The sequence below is a fragment of the Scatophagus argus genome, chromosome 12 (genome assembly GCF_020382885.2).
Source record: "Scatophagus argus isolate fScaArg1 chromosome 12, fScaArg1.pri, whole genome shotgun sequence".
NCBI classification, from domain to species: domain Eukaryota; kingdom Metazoa; phylum Chordata; class Actinopteri; family Scatophagidae; genus Scatophagus; species Scatophagus argus.
In genome coordinates, this window is record NC_058504.1 from 23,743,579 (window position 1) to 23,762,739 (window position 19,161).

General features: G+C 41.1%; 1 protein-coding gene across 5 annotated transcripts in view; it reads left to right on the top strand.

The window, feature by feature from the left end:
* rnf103 (ring finger protein 103) overlaps positions 1–16,591 on the top strand; it is a 29,758-nt gene extending 13,167 nt beyond the window's left edge. For all 5 annotated transcript variants that reach the window (XM_046405687.1, XM_046405688.1, XM_046405689.1 and 2 more), the window contains 5 exons: positions 9,238–9,353; positions 10,509–10,931; positions 11,131–11,263; positions 11,715–11,801; positions 12,800–16,591. In XM_046405687.1, coding sequence (XP_046261643.1) covers positions 9,238–9,353; positions 10,509–10,931; positions 11,131–11,263; positions 11,715–11,801; positions 12,800–13,768 — 1,728 coding nt within the window. In that variant the 3' untranslated portion in view covers positions 13,769–16,591. The remainder of the gene's footprint in view (positions 1–9,237; positions 9,354–10,508; positions 10,932–11,130; positions 11,264–11,714; positions 11,802–12,799) is intronic.
* The last annotated feature ends 2,570 nt before the right edge of the window (positions 16,592–19,161 follow it).

Below are 19,161 nucleotides of genomic sequence, written 5' to 3' on the forward strand. Positions count from 1 at the left end.
AAAGCAATCTCCCTGTCAAAGCCTAAATCTTTCTGGGCATCCAATGTCAACAGCTATTTGAGTATTTTCACCCCAGTCCAAATACAATATGTTCAACAAGCAATGCACTTTAAAATAAGGCCTCTCCGGGATAAAGCCAGCTTGAACTGAATGGATTATTGATGCTATGTGTTTAATTGATCTGGTAGCCAATATTTTTGTCAGCATTTTTGTGAGAATTTTTTGTGGGCCTGTAATTTGCAGAATCCATTAGATCACCTTTCCCTTTTTTAATGCCAGACATACACTTGCCTCATGAAGAGAATGCTTGTCTTGCAATTGATTAATTATTATTATTAATTATCCTGAGTAGGAAAAGTGCATACATCTCATGAAATGCTTGGTAAAGCTCTCCTCCAAATAACTGATTGTATGTTGATTGTTCTCATTTAGATATAGCAGAGTTCAGGATCAAAATAACTGAGATTAATCTGTCTCTCTTGCCGTAGAGGCAGAGAACTAAAGATCAACATAAAATTGTTAATATCTGTCTGTCAGTAGTTAAGATGACTTTGATGTTGCAGAGTGTCCCTGACTCAATAAGAAACCGACCAGTTGAGTCAGCAATGACATCTTCTGCTTCAAATGGAATATTATTTTGAATCAAAATGGCAGCACTCCTGGCTCTTGCACTGAACTTTGAGTGATATAAATGACTGAACCTGCTCCTTTTAAAGCACATAGTCTCATCACTGCATAAATGTGTTTCCTGCAGGAACACTATACATCTCCTTTCAGATCTTGAAGGTGAGATATGATCTTACTTATTTTAGTAGATGATTTGCGCCTTTGACATTCCAAGATATGGAACAAATATTATTTACTGTGAGTTTACTTCTCATAAAGGTAGTGGTGAGTTAGGACTATACAGTACACTATACTGTAATATAGGCAAAAAAACAAAAAACAAAGCAAAATAAAAGTCAAACAAATGGATGTAAATATATGGAGAAGAGACAAGTAACATGTCAAATGTGTTCATTTGGTTGAAGATAAAAGATTAGCATGCCCAAAAAAAAAAAAAAAAAAAAAAAAAACATAACATGAGTAAGCAATTGCCTTTGGTTGGAATCAGTCATTTTTCATCGGTTGTCCGGACTTCTGATATGATGCCAAAATCTGCCGGGCTTCCTTCACTGAAAAGACCGTTTCGCTCCGTCGTCAGCCTTGATGAACAGCCACACTGGATACAGTAGTGAAGGCTTGAGAGTGTACAGCTGATGCATGACTTCCTTGTACTCAGCTCGTTGGTCTATCACCTCTGTACATTAATCGTCGTATATGTACATTGACTTGCCATCATATTTTAATTCATCTTGCTTCTTGCTGGTTACCTGTGATTCCAAGAACTGCAGTTGATTTAGCCCAGATTCCAGATCAGAGATGTGTTGTTCATGGTTAGTGACTGTGGTCTGCACGCCTTCTAATTTGGAGTCGATGGCAGCAAGTTTGCTTTTAAATCTGACAGGTAGTGAGTCAGGTTTAGTTGGCAACTCCGCCCGCAGTTCTGCTAGAATACCGGCTAAAGTAGCAATGTTGATAGCAAAGTCAGTTTAAGCAAGTTGTTCTTTTTTTTGAAGGTTTACCGTGTCTAGACGACATACTGGCAGACTAAGACTGTTAAGGCACCGTTTAAAATGTAATTGTAGCAAAGTTGAGATTAATTACACCATCCTACTAAATTCCACTCACCGGAACTCATCAGAATTTATGGGCACCCATACACAATATCTTACACCAAAGTCAACACAAATGACACACAACCGAAGGACAAACGATACAATGATAAAAATTACTCCACTGCTGATCAAAATGTTAACTGTTAAAAAATAAATAAAATAAAGTAGAATAAATTAAAAATAAATAAATGAATGAATGAATACATAAAGACATTTAAAAAAATAGAATCTGAAGTGCAGTGGTTGGGACAAAACAACCTCTGTCCAGAGGGGAAATCTGAAAGTCACTGCGTGAAGAGTGCAATTTGTCTTTTATTGTTATTGGCTATCCAGTGTAAGTGTCTGGTATTGGGTATATGGTACTGGATTCAGTTGTGATTTGCAACTTACTTGACCATTTTACTAATTGATTTCCTGTTCTTTAAAGAGAGACTTCTGAACCATGAGACAAGGGAAAAAGATGAGATTGATTCAGTAAAGCATGATAAAATAAGATCATCATGGTTTTATCTACTTGGAAGGAATTTCCTTAGTGTAATTGGTGGTGCCCCTTTTTACACACAGCTGCACAATTCTCTTCAAAATTGATTTTTGAGTCAATAATTAAAATAAAAAAATTAAAATTAAAATAAAATATATACTGTATATATAATAAATAAATATAAGATAAGATATACTCACAGATTGGCGTTTTGTGGTTTCATGGATATGCTTAATTGAAGATGTGACTCCGCACACCACCATATTTTCACTGACAGTTTTTCATTACAGTTCATGTAAGAGCAACAGATCTAAAATCATTAAGAATTTTAGGAACACTGGATTTTTTTTAAATTTTATTTATTTATTTTTTTTTTTGCATGCTGTATCTGCAAAAAGTTATTAAAATATAAGTATAACACAGTATAACACAGATACTTCCATAACCCATAACTCATAACTCGATCAGCCGTTATCCATAGTTGAGAATAGAGTGTTACATAGTATGGATCCTTTAAGAAATAGAGTAGTACTCAATCACATGACTGAGTGGTGAAGCGAAAGAGCAAGTGGCGGGTGATGGCATGTGCTCAAAGGAAGCAGAAGTGTACACACAGTTAGCCATAAGTTTTAGTAGACTGTAAATGTCACAGTCAGTTGGTAAATAAATGCTATGATTTCTCAAGACCAAGCACAACTCCCATGTGTGTTCACCACTATTTGTAAAGTGAAGGGGTTAACCCCGAAGCAGAAGTTAGCTTTGTCCCAGGAGAAAAATTTCCCTCCTTCCCAACCACAGTCCGGAATCTAAGCAGAGAAAAGGTTGCTTCATTTTGAGAAGAAAGTGTATTAGAATAATTTATTATAAAAGTACATTTTTGTATTGAAGAGAAGTTTATTTTTATTTGTATATGCTGTCAATTATAGTTTTTAGAAAGAAAATTGGAACTGGCAAAAATTGGTGAATCGGCCAAGAAAATTGCAATCGATGCACGTCTAATCATAACAAGTATAAAAGCAATGAAGAGCATTGGCAAACTCAGTGTCAGACTTGAATTCCTCTAGAGAGGATGACTGCTGCTTCTTCTATCTACCACACACCAGGAAGTTGTGGGTCTTTTTGGTGTTTTTGTTCGTCGCTGAACTACACTTTTCGGAGCGGCGATGCAACTCCTCGCTGCCCGCATTGTTTACACTCGGGATCAGCTGATGGACCTGAAGCCGGCCACTGCTCCAGGGAAAACACCGAGAGAAATCCCTGCTGAATGCTGGATTAAAACTCACAGGGGATGCAGGGGAAATAAAAAGTTACGGAGGAAGAGGGAAGCTTTGAAACAGCGGAGGCTTATGACTAGAAAGTTTAAGCCGTGTCTCCCCTCTGTCGTCATGGAAAATGTGAGGTCACTCGGGAATAAGATGGACGAGCTGACGGCACTGTCGCAGAGTCAGAGGGAATACCGGGAGTGCAGTTTGATGTGCTTTACAGAGACATGGCTGCACCAGGATATACCCGACGACAATGTGACAGTAACGGGCTTCCATACGGTCCGTGCGGACAGAGACTGCGCTACCAGCGGTAAGCACAAAGGGGGAGGGCTTGCCGTGCTCGTCAACAACCGGTGGTGTAATCCAGCTCACATCACGGTGAAGGAGCGCATCTGCAGCCCGGATGTGGAACTTTGTGCCGTTGGACTACGTCCATATTACCTGCCCAGGGAGTTTTCACATGTTGTCATGGTAACTGTTTATGTTCCCCCCTCTGCAAACCCCAGCAGGACATGTGACACTATTCACTCTGCAATAGCCTGGATACAGACTCAGCACCCGAGTGCATTCATTGCAATCTCGGGTGATTTCAACCATATTAACCTGGACAAAACACTCCCCACTTTCACTCAGTTTGTGAACTGTCCTACCAGAGAGGGAAGAACAATAGATCTGCTGTATGCTAATGCGAAGGACTGTTACAGCACTTCCCCCCTCCCCCCACTAGGCAGGTCAGATCACAACCTGATCCACCTCTCCCCCTGCTATGTGCCTCTCGTAAAGCGTCTGCCCGCAACTTCAAGGACTGTGAGGAGATGGACAGATGAGGCGAATGAGACACTCCAGGGCTGTTTTGAGGTGGCAGACTGGCAGGCACTCTGTGAGCCCCACGGCGAGGACATTGATGGGCTCACTGAGTGCATCACTGCCTACATAAACTTCTGTGTGGACACCATTGTCCCAACCACAACGGTAAAGTGTTACCCCAACAACAAGCCGTGGGTAACCAAGGACATCAAAGCCATCCTCAACAACAAGAAGAGGGCTTTCAGCGCAGGCAATAGGGAGGAGGTGAGAGCTATCCAGCGCACCCTGAGAATAAAGATCAGGGAGGCAAAGGAGAGGTACCGGAGGAAGCTGGAGTGGAAACTCCAGCAGAACAACACGAGAGAGGTGTGGAGTGGCATGAGGACCATCACAGGTTACGGGCCAAACAGCGGAGGAGTTGATGGCGGTGTGGAACGGGCGAATGAGCTGAATCAGTTCTTTAACAGATTCGACACAGGGACCCCAATTCACACTTCAAACGACTCCTCAGCAGTACGGTTGCAGCAACCAGCCACTCCAGCCTCTCTCCCTCCCTCCACATTCCATCTGGATGGCCTCGCTCACACCTCGTCCCCAGAAGCCTGGGTTGACCACTCTCACCTGGGTACCACAAGCACTCCTCCCCCACCCATCACCCCAACGATGACCTTCACAGCTGACCAGGTGAGAAGACAGCTGCAGAGACTCCGTGCAGGCAAAGCTGCAGGCCCAGATGGTGTGAGCCCCAGGGTCCTGAAAGCCTGTGCCCCCCAGCTAAGCGGAGTACTTCATCATGTCTTCAACCTGAGTCTGAGTCTTCAGAGGGTCCCCGTGGTGTGGAAGACGTCATGCCTCGTTCCTGTCCCGAAGACGCCGCGTCCCAGCGACCCCAAGGACTACAGGCCTGTGGCCCTGACGTCACACATCATGAAGACCCTGGAAAGACTCGTCCTGGAACAGCTCCGGCCCATGGTCCAACCACTTCAGGATCCCCTTCAGTTCGCCTACCAGCCCCGCCTTGGAGTGGACGATGCCATCATCTACCTGCTGAACAGAGTCTACACTCACCTAGACAAGCCGGCAAGCACTGTGAGAATCATGTTCTTTGATTTCTCGAGTGCGTTTGACACCATCAGGCCGGCTCTGCTGGCTGAGAAGCTGACAGCGATGCAGGTGGATGCCCCACTGGTGTCCTGGATCGCAGACTATCTGACGGGCAGACCGCAGTACGTACGCCTGAAGTGCTGCCTGTCAGATGAAGTGATCAGCAACACCGGGGCTCCACAGGGGACTGTCCTCTCTCCCTTCCTCTTCACTATTTACACCACAGACTTTAAGCACTGCACAGAGTCCTGCCATCTTCAGAAATTTTCTGATGACTCTGCAGTGGTTGGGTGTATTACTGGGGGGGATGAGAGAGAGTACAGGACGGTAGTGGACAACTTTGTCACATGGAGCGGGAAAAACCACCTACAGCTCAATGTGACAAAGACCAAGGAACTGGTGGTGGACCTGAGGAGGACTAAGGCTCCAGTGACCCCTATCAACATCAAAGGGGACACCGTGGAGGTGGTAGAGGAGTACAAATACCTGGGGGTGTACTTAGACCACAAACTGGACTGGTGCAAGAACGCGGACATGGTCTACAGAAAGGGCCAGAGTCGCCTCTACTTTCTGAGGCGGCTGAGGTCCTTCAACATCTGCAGGACGATGCTGAGGATGTTCTACGAGTCGGTGGTGTCCAGTGCCATCACATATGCCGTTGCCTGCTGGGGCAGCTGCCTGAGGGTGAGGGACACTAACAGACTCAACAGAATCATCAAGAAGGCCAGCCATGTTGTGGGAGAGGAACTGGACTCTCTGACAGTGGTGTCTGAGAGGAGGATGTTGTCCAAAATAAGAACTATACTGGACTTTCCCTCTCACCCTCTCCACAATGTGTTGATCAGCTACAGGAGCTCGTTCAGCAACAGACTCATACTGCCACGATGCACCACAGAGCGACACAGGAAATCATTCCTGCCTGTCGCCATCAAACTGTTAAACTCAGCACTGTGACGGACACACTCACTTGTATATACAATGTACATATTGTATATACAATGTACAATGTGTAAAAGTAGCCAATATGTACATTGTATATACAATGTACATATTGGCTACTTTTACACATTGTACATACCTGTATTTTTAAATTTTCTTAAAAAATTTTGAATACAGTTTTTTGTAAATACCTGTACTTGAGATTTTAGTTTTTTCTGTAAATACCTGTACTTGAGATTTTAGTTTTTGTTTATCCTATTTTTATACTCTGCACTTTTCTCCTTTCTTGGTCGGGAATACTGCATGTGCAATTGTCTGTAGAAACAAGAATTTCCCTCCAGGGATTAATAAAGGAATTCTGATTCTGATTCTGATTCTGATTTGGAAGGCCCATTATAGCTTTCATGCTATCGCAGTTTGAACCCAGGTGGATGTACACTGTTGTTGTGGGAACTCATGAGGCAAGTAAAAAGGATGCAGCAATATGGATAATACTTCGACATCTGGTATACAGATGCCTTCTTTGACAGTCACAGTATGTCAGCTGTAACAGTAGAGTTACAGTATCATTTATTAAAATATAAACATACCCCATCACCATCACCTGAGAAGGCCAAAGCACAGCACTCTCTGAAGTCTTTCTGAAAGAAGATAAATCCCTGGAGTTCGTCCATTTTGTTCCTCAGAAACTGAACATTCCCCATAATCATTGAAGGCAAAGGGATACACGTTAGCTGCTGTTTTCTGAGTCTGACACTGCAGTGTTTCCCCTCGCTTACTCTTCTTCTTCTCCCTTGTCAGGTGATCCGTAATACCCTCTCCAACTAAAGTCTGGTAGCTGTAGTACGATATCTATTCCACTAGCTAACCTCAGAGAGTTCAGATGCACTAGATTGTCTCTGCTGTACCTTATCCTCACACTAGTGAAGTCACTGGCAAGCACAAGACAAACTAAAATCCACAGTATGACAGGACAAAAGGGATCCATTTTGAATTAGCAGCATATGGAGCACTTGAACCACATTAAGAAAAATATTGGAAAACAAGTTTAAAACAAATTGAAATCACCAAACTTGAGAACACCTATTTTAAAGAGTTAATAGTACCCTATTATCCCACCAGAACTTTGCGTTCCCAAAATGCAGGGCTACTTGTGGTTCCTAGAGTCCTCAAAAGTAGATTGGGAACCAGAGCCTTTAGTTATCAAGCTCCTCTACTATGGAACCATCTTCCGGTTTCGTTCTGGGAGGCAGTCACCCCCCCTCTCCACTCTATTTAAGAGTAGACTAAAAACTTTCCTCTTTGATAAAGCTTATAGTTAGGGCTGGCCTAGGCCGGCCCGTAGTTATGCTGCTATAGGCTTAGACTGCTTAGACTACCGGGGGCCCTCCCATGACGCACTGAGCTCTTTCTTCCTCTCCCTCTCCTTCTGCACACATTCATGTCCCATTAATGCATATTACTAACTAAACTTCTTCCCTGGAGTCCTTGTGCTTTCTTGTCCCGTAGTTTCCTATCGATCATGACTGGACCTCCTGCTGCGGTCCTGCTGTCGTCCTGCTCAAAACCTACTGCAATTACTACTGTTTAGTCATAATCTGATTTAATTCTGTTACGACTCAGTACAGCTACTACCATTATTGTTACTATTGTTGTTATCAAAATCACCATAGTACCGTCTGTATACTTCATTGTCATTATCATTATCTACATTTCCGTTACTTCTGGTATTATTACTGCTGCTATGCATCTCTGCTTGTGTGCTCCTTCTCTCACACCCCACCCCCTCTCCCTCTCTCTCTCTCTCTCTCTCTCTCTCTCTCTCTCTCCCCCTCTCTCTATCCCTCTCTCTCAACCCAACCGGTCAAGGCAGATGGCCGCTCATCTTGAGCCGGGGTCTGCTCCGAGGTTTCTGCCTTCTAAAAGGCAGTTTTTCCTCGCCACTGTCGCCAAGTGCTTGCTCAAGGGGGAATGTTGGGCTCTCTCTATTTACAGTTTAATTAAAGAGTTTGGTCTAGACCTGCTCAAATTGGAAAGTGTCATGAGATAACTTTTGTTGTGAATTGGCGCTATATAAATAAACTGAATTGAATTGAATTGAACACCAAAAGCACTCACTGCTGCGTGTCTGTGTGTCCAATAATGTTGCCCACAGGAAGCAATGATAAGGTGATTGGGCCGAGCACAGAACTTTACGGAATACCGTTTCTAACTCAGTCTGATAAATAGGACTGAAACCAATATACAGTAATTCCTTTAATGCCGATCAAATGTTCCAGTCTTTGTAATAAGATGTGATAGTCAAGGGTATCTCCAACCTCAGCTGACGTAGCCAATTGTTCATTACTGTGTCTGAATAAAGTACTACTTTTGCTAAAATGACGACTGAGTGTTTGAGCTGAACAAATGTGGGTTCAAAAGTATGGCACATAATTCGCTATAGAAGAGAATAAGACAAAAGTGAATGGGGTTAAGCTAGAGTAAGAGTAAGTAAGTAAGAGCAGTTAAGTACACTACCAGTAACACACAACAACAAAAAAGAATGCAATATAATTAATCATTGTAGCACGTCAACATGAACTCTTCAAATATCAGTCAATGTAGGCATCTGATGTTTTTTTTGAACTTTTTGAACTTAGGCTTATCCTATAGTTTTCTCAATCTTTAACTTTCTTCTGCAGTCACTTTATCAGTTTATTTTACCTCATTCTTTTTTAATGAGCTGGCTTTATTATATTTGTTGGCTTGATGTATCAAAAATGATCTTAGTTGCTAAAAACAACTGCAAGTTAAGTGAATGATTTCTGTAACTTCTTATGATTGAGATTTTTAAACTCAGACATTTACACTGTAACTGTCAGGTCCCTTTATTATGCATTACCTGTCCTCTCTGACCCTGTCATGTTATGGTATGTACTTGCAGGTCATTGCTCAAGGCAGGGAAGCTCTGATTAGTCAGTCCAACTGGGGGAGGATGGTCCAGAAACTGTCTCAGTTTGGGATCAGAACTGGAACCTTCAATTGCTCTAATGACCACAGGTAGGAAAACAGTCTGTCAGTTGCAGACTGACAGCCACCATACTATGTGTAGGATGTGTATTTGCACTCCCATATTTTCACGTATTCTCCAGAGACAACACATCCATAAGATGTCAAGGTTTTCTTTCTAATGTGCACAGGTTCTTAAATCCTTTCCAACTGTCCATGAACATAGCATTTACATTGTTAGAAATGCTCTAGCCAGTTGTTGTACTTTTTAGGCATTTGGGGAAAAATGTTTTCAGATGTCATCATTGCGACCATATCATGAAAAGCAATAACCTGTCCCTGTCCACTGACAATGGTTGACTCACCATTTGTAATGAAACCTCACCAGCCCTGAGCTTCTCCATAACTTGCAACTTGATATCTGTCTCCATTTTGTAAATTATCTATCTCTGAAATGATAGGGGTACTGTCCTGACAATTACTGCTTTGTCCACCTTAGTTTTAGTGAGCACAGCTGCTGGAGGGAAAAGTAATTCTTCAGCAAAGATAAATTTCTTGACTTTTTCCAAAAGTACCTATGCCGCACAATATGCTTTCAGTACTTAGGTTAATGTTGTTGAGTTTTGTATTTTCATTGGTGATGACTTGCATTTTCTCCTAAAAAAAAGACCAACAACTTGCAAATGTATGGTTGGTGTTTCAACCAGAGATGCCACTGAAGATGGGCTGGCTTCAGGACAATATTAGCTAGCAGCATGCCATATAAAAAGAGTGAGGTGAACAGCATTCTGATATACTCATCGCAGAACTGAAGGCATTTCTGTCATTCAGTTTTTTTTTCTTTTTAACTGTTTATTTTGCATCAACAGGAGGCTCTCTTTTAAAAAATATCTTTTCCAACTTTATAGCTAGCTGGCCGTCAAGCCCCATTGCATAATAAATAATTATTTTTAAAAATTGTAAAAAATGTAGTCATAGTTTAATGTTTTAATATTTAAAACCCCTGTAGCTCGTTTGTACACACATTAGAGAAAAAAGGAAGTAGTTAACAGGATAGAAAGCTGGCTGTCCAGTTGGTACTGATACAGAACATCCAGTAATTTTCAGTTTCCATATGGCATGTCTTCTATCAATAAAAAGAATAGTGTTTCAGAATGATATCTGTCTGTAGAACTGATATAGGGATTCTCTGTTTTGTTTGTCCAGGTCATGTATCAAGCGTGGCTGGCAGCGCTCTACTCTCATCATGTCTGTTCCCCAGACTTCAGCATCAAAGGGCAAAGTCATGCTAAAAGAATATAATGGTCATCGCATTGAAACTGAACACATCTTCCGCTGGATGACCTCACATGTAGCTCATCGAATCAAAACCCTGCGTCAGTCTGACCAACTAGTGGAGGAATGGCGCTCTGACCTGGCTCATCCTGTGAAGATGTTTCTGTTTGCCTGTCTGTCCCAACCACCTGCTTTCTTCTCTTCACTGTCTATTAAGTTCACTGGCAGGATTGAGTTCATCTACGTGGACATACGTCACTGGGACAACCACAGCAGCCTATCAGAGATTGGTGTTACACAGAGCCCTGCCTACATCCTCAAGATGCCTGAGGGCATTTATCGCTATGGCAACAGGTGATGAACATGGAAATGATAATGGCTATTATTAAATTCACTGGGAACAAGATGAATCTGTAAGCTGCTGTTTAATTTATGCTGACAGAGTCTGTTTAATTGTTTTAATCCCTCCTCTCCTCATTTTCTCTTCCTCTTGTTCATTTCTCTGCTCTACCTCTTCCCCTAATCTTCTCAACTCCTTCTCCTCTCTCTTTAGTACTGGGGAGTACCTGTCCCTGGCAGCCATGGATACTTTCCTGCGTTCGGTCCAGCCGGAAGTCAATGATTTATTTGTCCTCAGTCTGGTCCTTATCAACTTGTTGGCCTGGATGGATCTCTTCATTACACAGGTCACTTTCTTTTTTCCATTAGACACAGTGATCAAATGTATCTTGGAAAAATGTGCCACTGTGCTCAAGTATAATTTTGAGATACTTGGTTATTTCCATATAATGTGATTTTATACTTATAAAGTACAATTTAGTATACTTTTTTCTGTACTCCATTAGAAAAAGGGAAATATTGTACATTTGACTCATTTATTTGATTTGGCGCCCCAGCATTAATACATTTGGAGTTTGTCATGTTGTTAATACTTGGGTGCTTACCACTGTCCAGTTTTGAATGTGGGATTTGTTGTAACATTTTTTTTTACAGTGTGATTTGCTACTTTAATTTGAGATAAGCATCTGGGTGTTTTTTTCACCATTGATTAGACACCTTAAACACATTGCTTGAAAAAGAAAATACAGAGAGATACTGCTAATTTATTTTTAATCTTTATTCATTTTTTATGGACAGGGAGCCACTGTGAAACGATTTGTAGTTCTGATCCGAACGCTTGGAACCTATAACTCCATACTTCTGGTCTCCTGGCTTCCTGTTCTGGTAGGAAATCATCTGTGTTACGTAATTCTCACAGCTGACTTCATTAGCACATTCTTATTGTTCAGCACAATTAGAATGAGGGCGGCATGGGGGTGCAGTGGTCAATCACTGTCGCCTCACAGCAAGAGGGTTCCAGGTTCGAATCCCGGTCTGGCCTTTTCTGTGTGGAGTTTGCATGTTGTCCCTGTGCCTGCATGGGTCTTTTCCAGGTACTCCGGTTTCCTCCCACAATCCTAAAAACATGCACATTAGGTTACTTGGGTACTCTATACTACAGAATTGGGCCTAAGTGACTCTGAGCATTTAATGATTGTTGTTGGTGTCAGATGGGATAGTCTGAGTATCTCACAAACAGCTAAACTGCTTAGTCTACAGTGACTATTGAAGAAAACAACAACCACTGAGCAGCAATTCTGTTGGAAATGATGCTTTGTTAATGGAAGAGGTCAGAAGAGAATGACCAGATTGCTATGACCAGGCATTACAACAGCATAACACAGAAGAGCATAAAAACTTAAACACACAACATGTTGAATCTCCAAATTAATTGGTTCCAGCAGCACATAACCACAGTGGGTTCTACTTCTGTTAGCAAAGCACAGGAAACTGAGACTACACAGGGAAAAAAAAATTTATGAGCAGATTAAGACATAAACAATAACACAAATTTATCCTGCCCCTGCTCAGGCTGGTGATGTGATGGTGTAGGGAATATTCTATGGACCAATTAGTTCCAACTGAGCATCATTTAAATACCATAGTCTACCTGAGTGTTACCTACCAGATGTGTCCCTTTATAGCCACAGTTACCCCATCTTCTAATGGCTACTTCTAGCAGGATAACACACCATAATAAAGAGTCATAAAGGAAAAAGAAAGTTGTACCTAATGAACTGGCCACTGAATGTATTCAGTCATAGACTATTTCTGTTTTAACTGAGTGAAGAGTTGAATTGATAATTCTTGATTACTAATCACCAATTGATCACTCCCCACAGGCTCTCCTCCAGCTGCCCTATCTGGACACTCTGTATGGATACAGTTTGAAGCTGCTTCGTTATGCTGACACCACCACTCTGGCCAGCCTTGTTAGAGCTGACTGGACATTCTATTCATCCCACCCAGCTCTTTTCTTGTCCACGTACCTTGCCCATGGCCTGTTGGTCGACTATTTTGAGAAGAAACGCCGCTGTGGCATCAGAAGCCAAGAGGACAACACTACAAACCTAGAGTGGCTAGCAAGTCTGTGGGATTGGTACACTTCATATCTGCTCCATCCAATCACATCACTGCAACAGGTCCCATCTGACCATTCAGACTGGGAGGATGATCCCAACTTCCTATTTGAGCGTTTGGCTTTCCCTGATCTCTGGCTTCGCCCATTAGTAAACATGGACTACATTAAAGTCCTGCCAACCTGGAGGTTCAGAGCTGTTGGTCAGCACGGAAGCGAGGGGTCTGGTGTAAAGCTGGATGAAGAGACAGATAGCTCACATTCAGACACAGAGAGCAGGAAAAACACTAAGTCCTCTCCTGCAGATCCTAATAGCAGACCTTCACACATCTGCAAAAGGACCAAGAGATCATTGTGCAAGCAGAGCAACACTTCACAACTGTGTGTGCATAATGACACAGACGCATCATCCCTCTGCTATCATCATGGGAACAGAAGCTTACCATCAGCTGACAGGGCACTGGCTGATTGCTGCCGAACACCTGAAGGTGTCTTTAATCAGTACTGTGACTGGTCAGTGTGGCCCGGTAACATGCTGCAGTGTTCAGAGTGTGTGGTGTGTTTGGAAAACTTTATGAGTGAGGAGCTGCTGATGGGTCTGCCCTGTGGCCATGCCTTTCACCAGCAGTGCATTGTGGTATGGTTGGCAGCAGGCAGACACTGCTGCCCAGTTTGTCGCTGGCCCAGCTACAAGAAGAAACAGCAGAGCAGCTCCATACTGCAGGACTGTTGAGTACTTCTAACTGAGTCCTTTTATCTCCATGTCTCCTCTCCCCTTTCACTGTCCATTGGCATGAAGCTAACTTAGCATTGAAACCATGGCTTGATTGTTGGTGGGACTGGGGAGGAATTAAGTAGAAACATTGTCAGTTTGTGTAATCAAGGCTGAGGTTGTCATGAGCTCAGTCAGCTTGTTTCCACTCATGTCAAATGGAAAACACACATCACTGGCGCAAAAAGCTCTATGTGTGCATGTGTTTCGATCACCATAACAAGACAGTTTAAATTAATGAAGTAGGTGTGAAGTATCTAGTCCTTCTCTTTCTGAAGGTATTGACATGACCCTGTCAATTACACCTCATAATGCTCAGTTTTACAAGACTTCAGATAGATAAAAAGACAAAATACAAGTGTCGTAAATGTGGTTTTTCAGTGATGATACAGAGTAAAGCTTGGTGGTATAATCACTGTGCTATATGAGGTATTCTGCAACAAATCCTCTGGATCATTGTCATTGTACCTCTCTGCTTCCAGCCAACTAATTGGATGTGCCCTAAACCACATAAGGTGAGAGGCTTTAGTTATTAATGCAAAAAGATGGGCTCCTAGATTTTTTAAGATGATGCAGAAGTAGCAAGACTGCTATCTGTCATGTAATATTCTAGCACAGTACACATTGCTTCACTGGCATTATTTGCCTTGACCACATTATTTTTTGATGTATACGACAAACAGTAAGGTATAACATATATCAAAGAATCATAAAGGTTTTTGAAAGGTTTTGAAATGTTTGTTGAGCCTCTACCAACTCCAGAAAATCCAAAAGTGACTGAACTGGGCAGAAAACTTAGTTTGACCTCTGTTTCTTTCAGATTCCAGCTTTTCACTTTCTTTGTCACCCGAATACTAATATGCATTAGCCTTATGTGTGCTGTCACAAAAATGGTGTGCCATATGTTTGAGGATTTGAAAGAAATTTCATCAGTGACACACAGACATGTTTTTGATACAAGGTTATACCATATAAAACATTTTAGAGATTAGTGATCACTACCACCTGCCTGAGGCCACACCCATATCATCCCTCTGCATGCGACTAATCACAGCCAGCCAATAAATCTGTACACTTCCTGCCAAGTGGAAAATGGTAGAAACAGAAAGTAGCTGGTGAACAGCAGCCAAAGAATCAGATATTACCCTCAGGAATTGGTGATAGAGTAAGGAGAGAGAATATTGCACTTATCCTTCATCAGATGGACACACTCCACTCCAGTAATTGTGTTATGGGCAGAAAATTTAGTTTGATCAAAATGAGTAGGCTAAAATCTTCTTCAGTGTTGAACTCTGCAGTACTGTTATTAATCAGTCCAAATTGATAGAGTAGAATTGAAGTTTGATAGAGGGCTGAACGATGAGACAGAAAATCATGATGCAATTATTTGGACACATAATGCGACTTACAATTTTAGTTGGAATTGTGATTTTAGTATTTCAATTCTGCACCAAACTGGATGGACGATTAGATACTATTTATAGGCTAGGACATCTCTGTAGCACCTGGTATCTCTGGTATCGTGAGATTTAAATGGCCATTTTGCAGTTTCATACTTCAAATAATTGATTGACCCTTGTCTGATGTGGTTGTCTCTGAGGTAACAGTACGTACGTATTTAAATTTAACATGATGGTTCAGCATCAGGTGAAGATACAAGAGGGTTAGAAGTCTTTGTTTCCCATTACCCTACAAATCCTTAATTATAGAAAGTTTGTTGCAGTTGTTGCAGTTAACAAAGAGCCTTTGCCAGCTGCCAGTTGTTATCATGTGTTGTCATTCTGGGCAGCACTGATGGATTAGAACTAGACAGTTATAGTTGACTGATAGATTAGAAAGAAACCCACAGTTGACTTTTGACAGTCGTTTTTATGCGTCTGCGTTGGCAGTAGCTGTGGCAGGGGGCGTTATATTTTGAGTTTTTCTATCCATCTTATTCTTGCAAACGCAATTTCTTGGGAACACCTAGAAGGAAGTTCATTACATCTGGCACAAACATCCATTTGGACTTAAGGATAAACTTAAATGCATGCACTAATTATTACAGAACACATATGTCCAATAAGATAAAATCATAAAGTTGTAATTTTTTGTACTAAAAGGTCCAAGGTCAACATCATAATGACCTCATAATGTTCTGCAAAAACAGAAAGCCCACCTTGAAACTGTAGTGATTATATAGATCTTCTTCTGTTCATATGGTGAAAATTTCAGTAAGAACTAAACTTATTATCTTTTATTAAATACTTTTCTTGTTGTACTGAATGTTTAAACAATTGCCTTTCAATTTAATGCTGGCTGACTGAGGTGCTCTCACTTTTTCTTCTTAAATAAGGGATATTTGACATTTGAAATTTGAGGTTTTGTAGTACATTACACAGTATGAATCACTTGATGGTATTAAAGTGTGACTGGGCAGTTTTGCTGTTCTCTGGCGAATGCAGTAAATTCCAGCAAGCTAAGGAAACATATCCTCCTCCATATTGTAGTGAAGTTTACTGAAGTATACTGAAGTTTAGGTTACGGTTTACCATTGAAACTCACAAGCAAACTCTCTATGTTTAAAATCCTCTCTGTTGAGCTGCTAGCAGGCTCTTTTTTGGGCTCTGTTTTGTTAAAAAAAGAGTCCTGTTTGAAAATGTCCAAAACTAAGTGTAACTTTAACTTTTACATGTGCTCATATGTTATCATTTGTCTCCTTCCTGTCTTCTGTGTATGAAGGTCAAGAAAAAAAAAATCTACAGTAACTCTTATTCAAAATAAAAGAAGTGGTTCAGAACTTTGTATTGGGAGTTGTTTTGTTATCATTCTTTTTTGGTAAGGGTCTGTTAAGTGTAAATGGAGCAGAGCTGGACAAATTTACCGTCATAGCCTATATTTACCTATATGACTTACTTATTTTCTTGTTAAGCATTTGAGGGAGTATAACAAAGGAAAAATCCTCTTTACTGCTTAACACCTTAATTGTGAGATATCTTAAGCTGTGATCACTTTTTTCTTTTCTTCTTTTGAAAGTTCACATTCATCTTTGTATCTATTCATTCTGTATCTAACACCATTGTGAACTGATCTATACTCTGACCCCACATTTACAATCAACATACTGCTGAACAACAGAAAATGTAATTGGCACGACTGATTCAAAATTAATGAAACACTGGCGCAGGCATTAAATTCTTGAATTGTTTGCTGTGACAGTGACAATCTGTTCCCAGGTTCCTGCCTTCTAAAAAGCAGTTTTCCTTGTTGCTGTCGACAAGTGCTTGCTCATGGGGAAAGTTGAGTCTCTCTATATTTAAGACTAAATTAAAGAGTATGGTTCAGACCTGCTCTGTTTGGAAATGAAGTAATAAAGTAGTGCCTATAAAAAGTATTCACCCCCTTGGATGATTTCCCCCTATTTTGATTTGATAAAAAGAATCATAGTCAACATAAGTTGACTTTTTTTTTCCCATTATATAGGCAAAAGTACTGAGGCACCTGACCATTACAGAGTCTTTAATGGCATGGTATTCTAAATACGCAGACAGCTTTGCAGCTATAACGGCTTTACACAAGAGTTTCTTTTGTCTATATAGTGTATGTAATTTAAAATAAATTGAACTGAATAATTATTCACCCCCTTCAAGTCAGTATTTAGTAAATGCACCTTTGGCCACAATCACAGCACTGAGTCTGAGTCTGTGTAGATACACACGTGGACAAAATTGTGGGCAAGAAAAACCCACAATGGTCACTGAAAAAACTTGAAACTGACAAAAGTAATAAATAAAAATTTACTGAAAATCAACCAATGTAAACCAGACATTGCTTTTGAATTGCTGTTCAACATAATCATTAAAAAAAACAACAAAAAAAAAACAACCAATGAAACAGGCCATGACAAAAATGATGGTACCCTTAATTTAATATTTTGTTGCACAACCTTTTGAGGCAATCACTGCAATCAAATGATTTCTGTAACTGTCAGTGAGACTTCTGCACCTGTCAGTAGGTATTTTGGCCCGTTCTTCACAAGCAAACTGCTCCAATTGTTTGAAGGGTGCCGTCTCCAGATGGCATGTTTCAGTTCCCTCCACAGATGTTCAATAGGATTTAGATCAGTGCTCAAAGAGTCCAATGATTTGCTCTTAGCCATTCTTGGGTGTTTTAGCTCTGTATTTTGGGTCATTATCCTGTTGGAAGGCCCAAGACACTAGGCAGCACATTTCGCTCTAGAATGCCTTGATATTCTTGAGATTTCATCGTAGCCTGCACAGATTCAAGGCACCCTGAGCCAGATGCAGCAAAGCAGCCCCAGAACATAACGGATCCTCCTCCATGTTTCACAGTAGGGACAGTGTTCTTTTCTTGGTATGCTTCATTTTTGCATCTGTGAACATGGAGCTGATGTGCCTTGCCAAAAAGCTCCAGTTTTATATCATCTGTCTGAAGGACATTCTCCAAGAAGCTTTGTGGTTTGCCAATATGCATTGTGGCAAATTCCTGTCTCACTTTTTTATGATGTGCTTTCAGTAGTGGTGTCTTCCTTGGTCGTCTCCCATGAAGTCCACTTTGACTCAAACAGCAACGGATGGTGCGATCTGACACTGATGTACCTTGACCTTCGAGTTCACCCTTAATGTCTTTGGAAGTTGTTTTGGGCTCTTTAGTTACCATTCAAATTATGCACCTCTTCAATTTGTCATAAATTTTTCTCTTGCAGCCACGTCCATGGAGGTTGGCTACAGTCCCGTGGACCTTAAACCTAAATAATACATGCAACTGTAGTCACTGGAACATCAAGCTGCTTGGAGCTGGTCTTACAGTCTTTAGCCTTAACATGCTTGTCTATGATTTTCTTTCTTGTCTCCTGAGACAACTCTCTCCTTCTCTTTCTGTAGTCCATGTTCTGTGTGGTACACACTATGTCACCAAACAGCACAATGACTACTTGTCTCCATTTAAATAGATAGACAGACTGATTACAAGTTTGGCGAAACCTGTGGTGCTAATTAAAGGACACACATTACTTTAACATGTACCTATGGTCAAATTTATTTTCTTTTCTCAGGGTACCATGATTTTTGTCCAGGCCTGTTTCATTAGTTTGTTTCTTAAAATTATTATGTTGAACAACAGCTCAAAAGCAATGTCTGCATTACATTGGTTAATTTTCAATAAATTTTTATTTATTATCACTGTTGTCAGTTTCAAGTTATTTCAGTGACCATTGTGGGTTTTTCTTTCATTAAAAGAGGGGTACCAACAATTTTGTCCATGTGTGTAAGTCTCAATCAGGTTTGCACATCTGGACACTGCAAATTTAGTCCATTCTTCTTTGAAAAACTGCTCAAGCTCTTTCAGGCTGCATG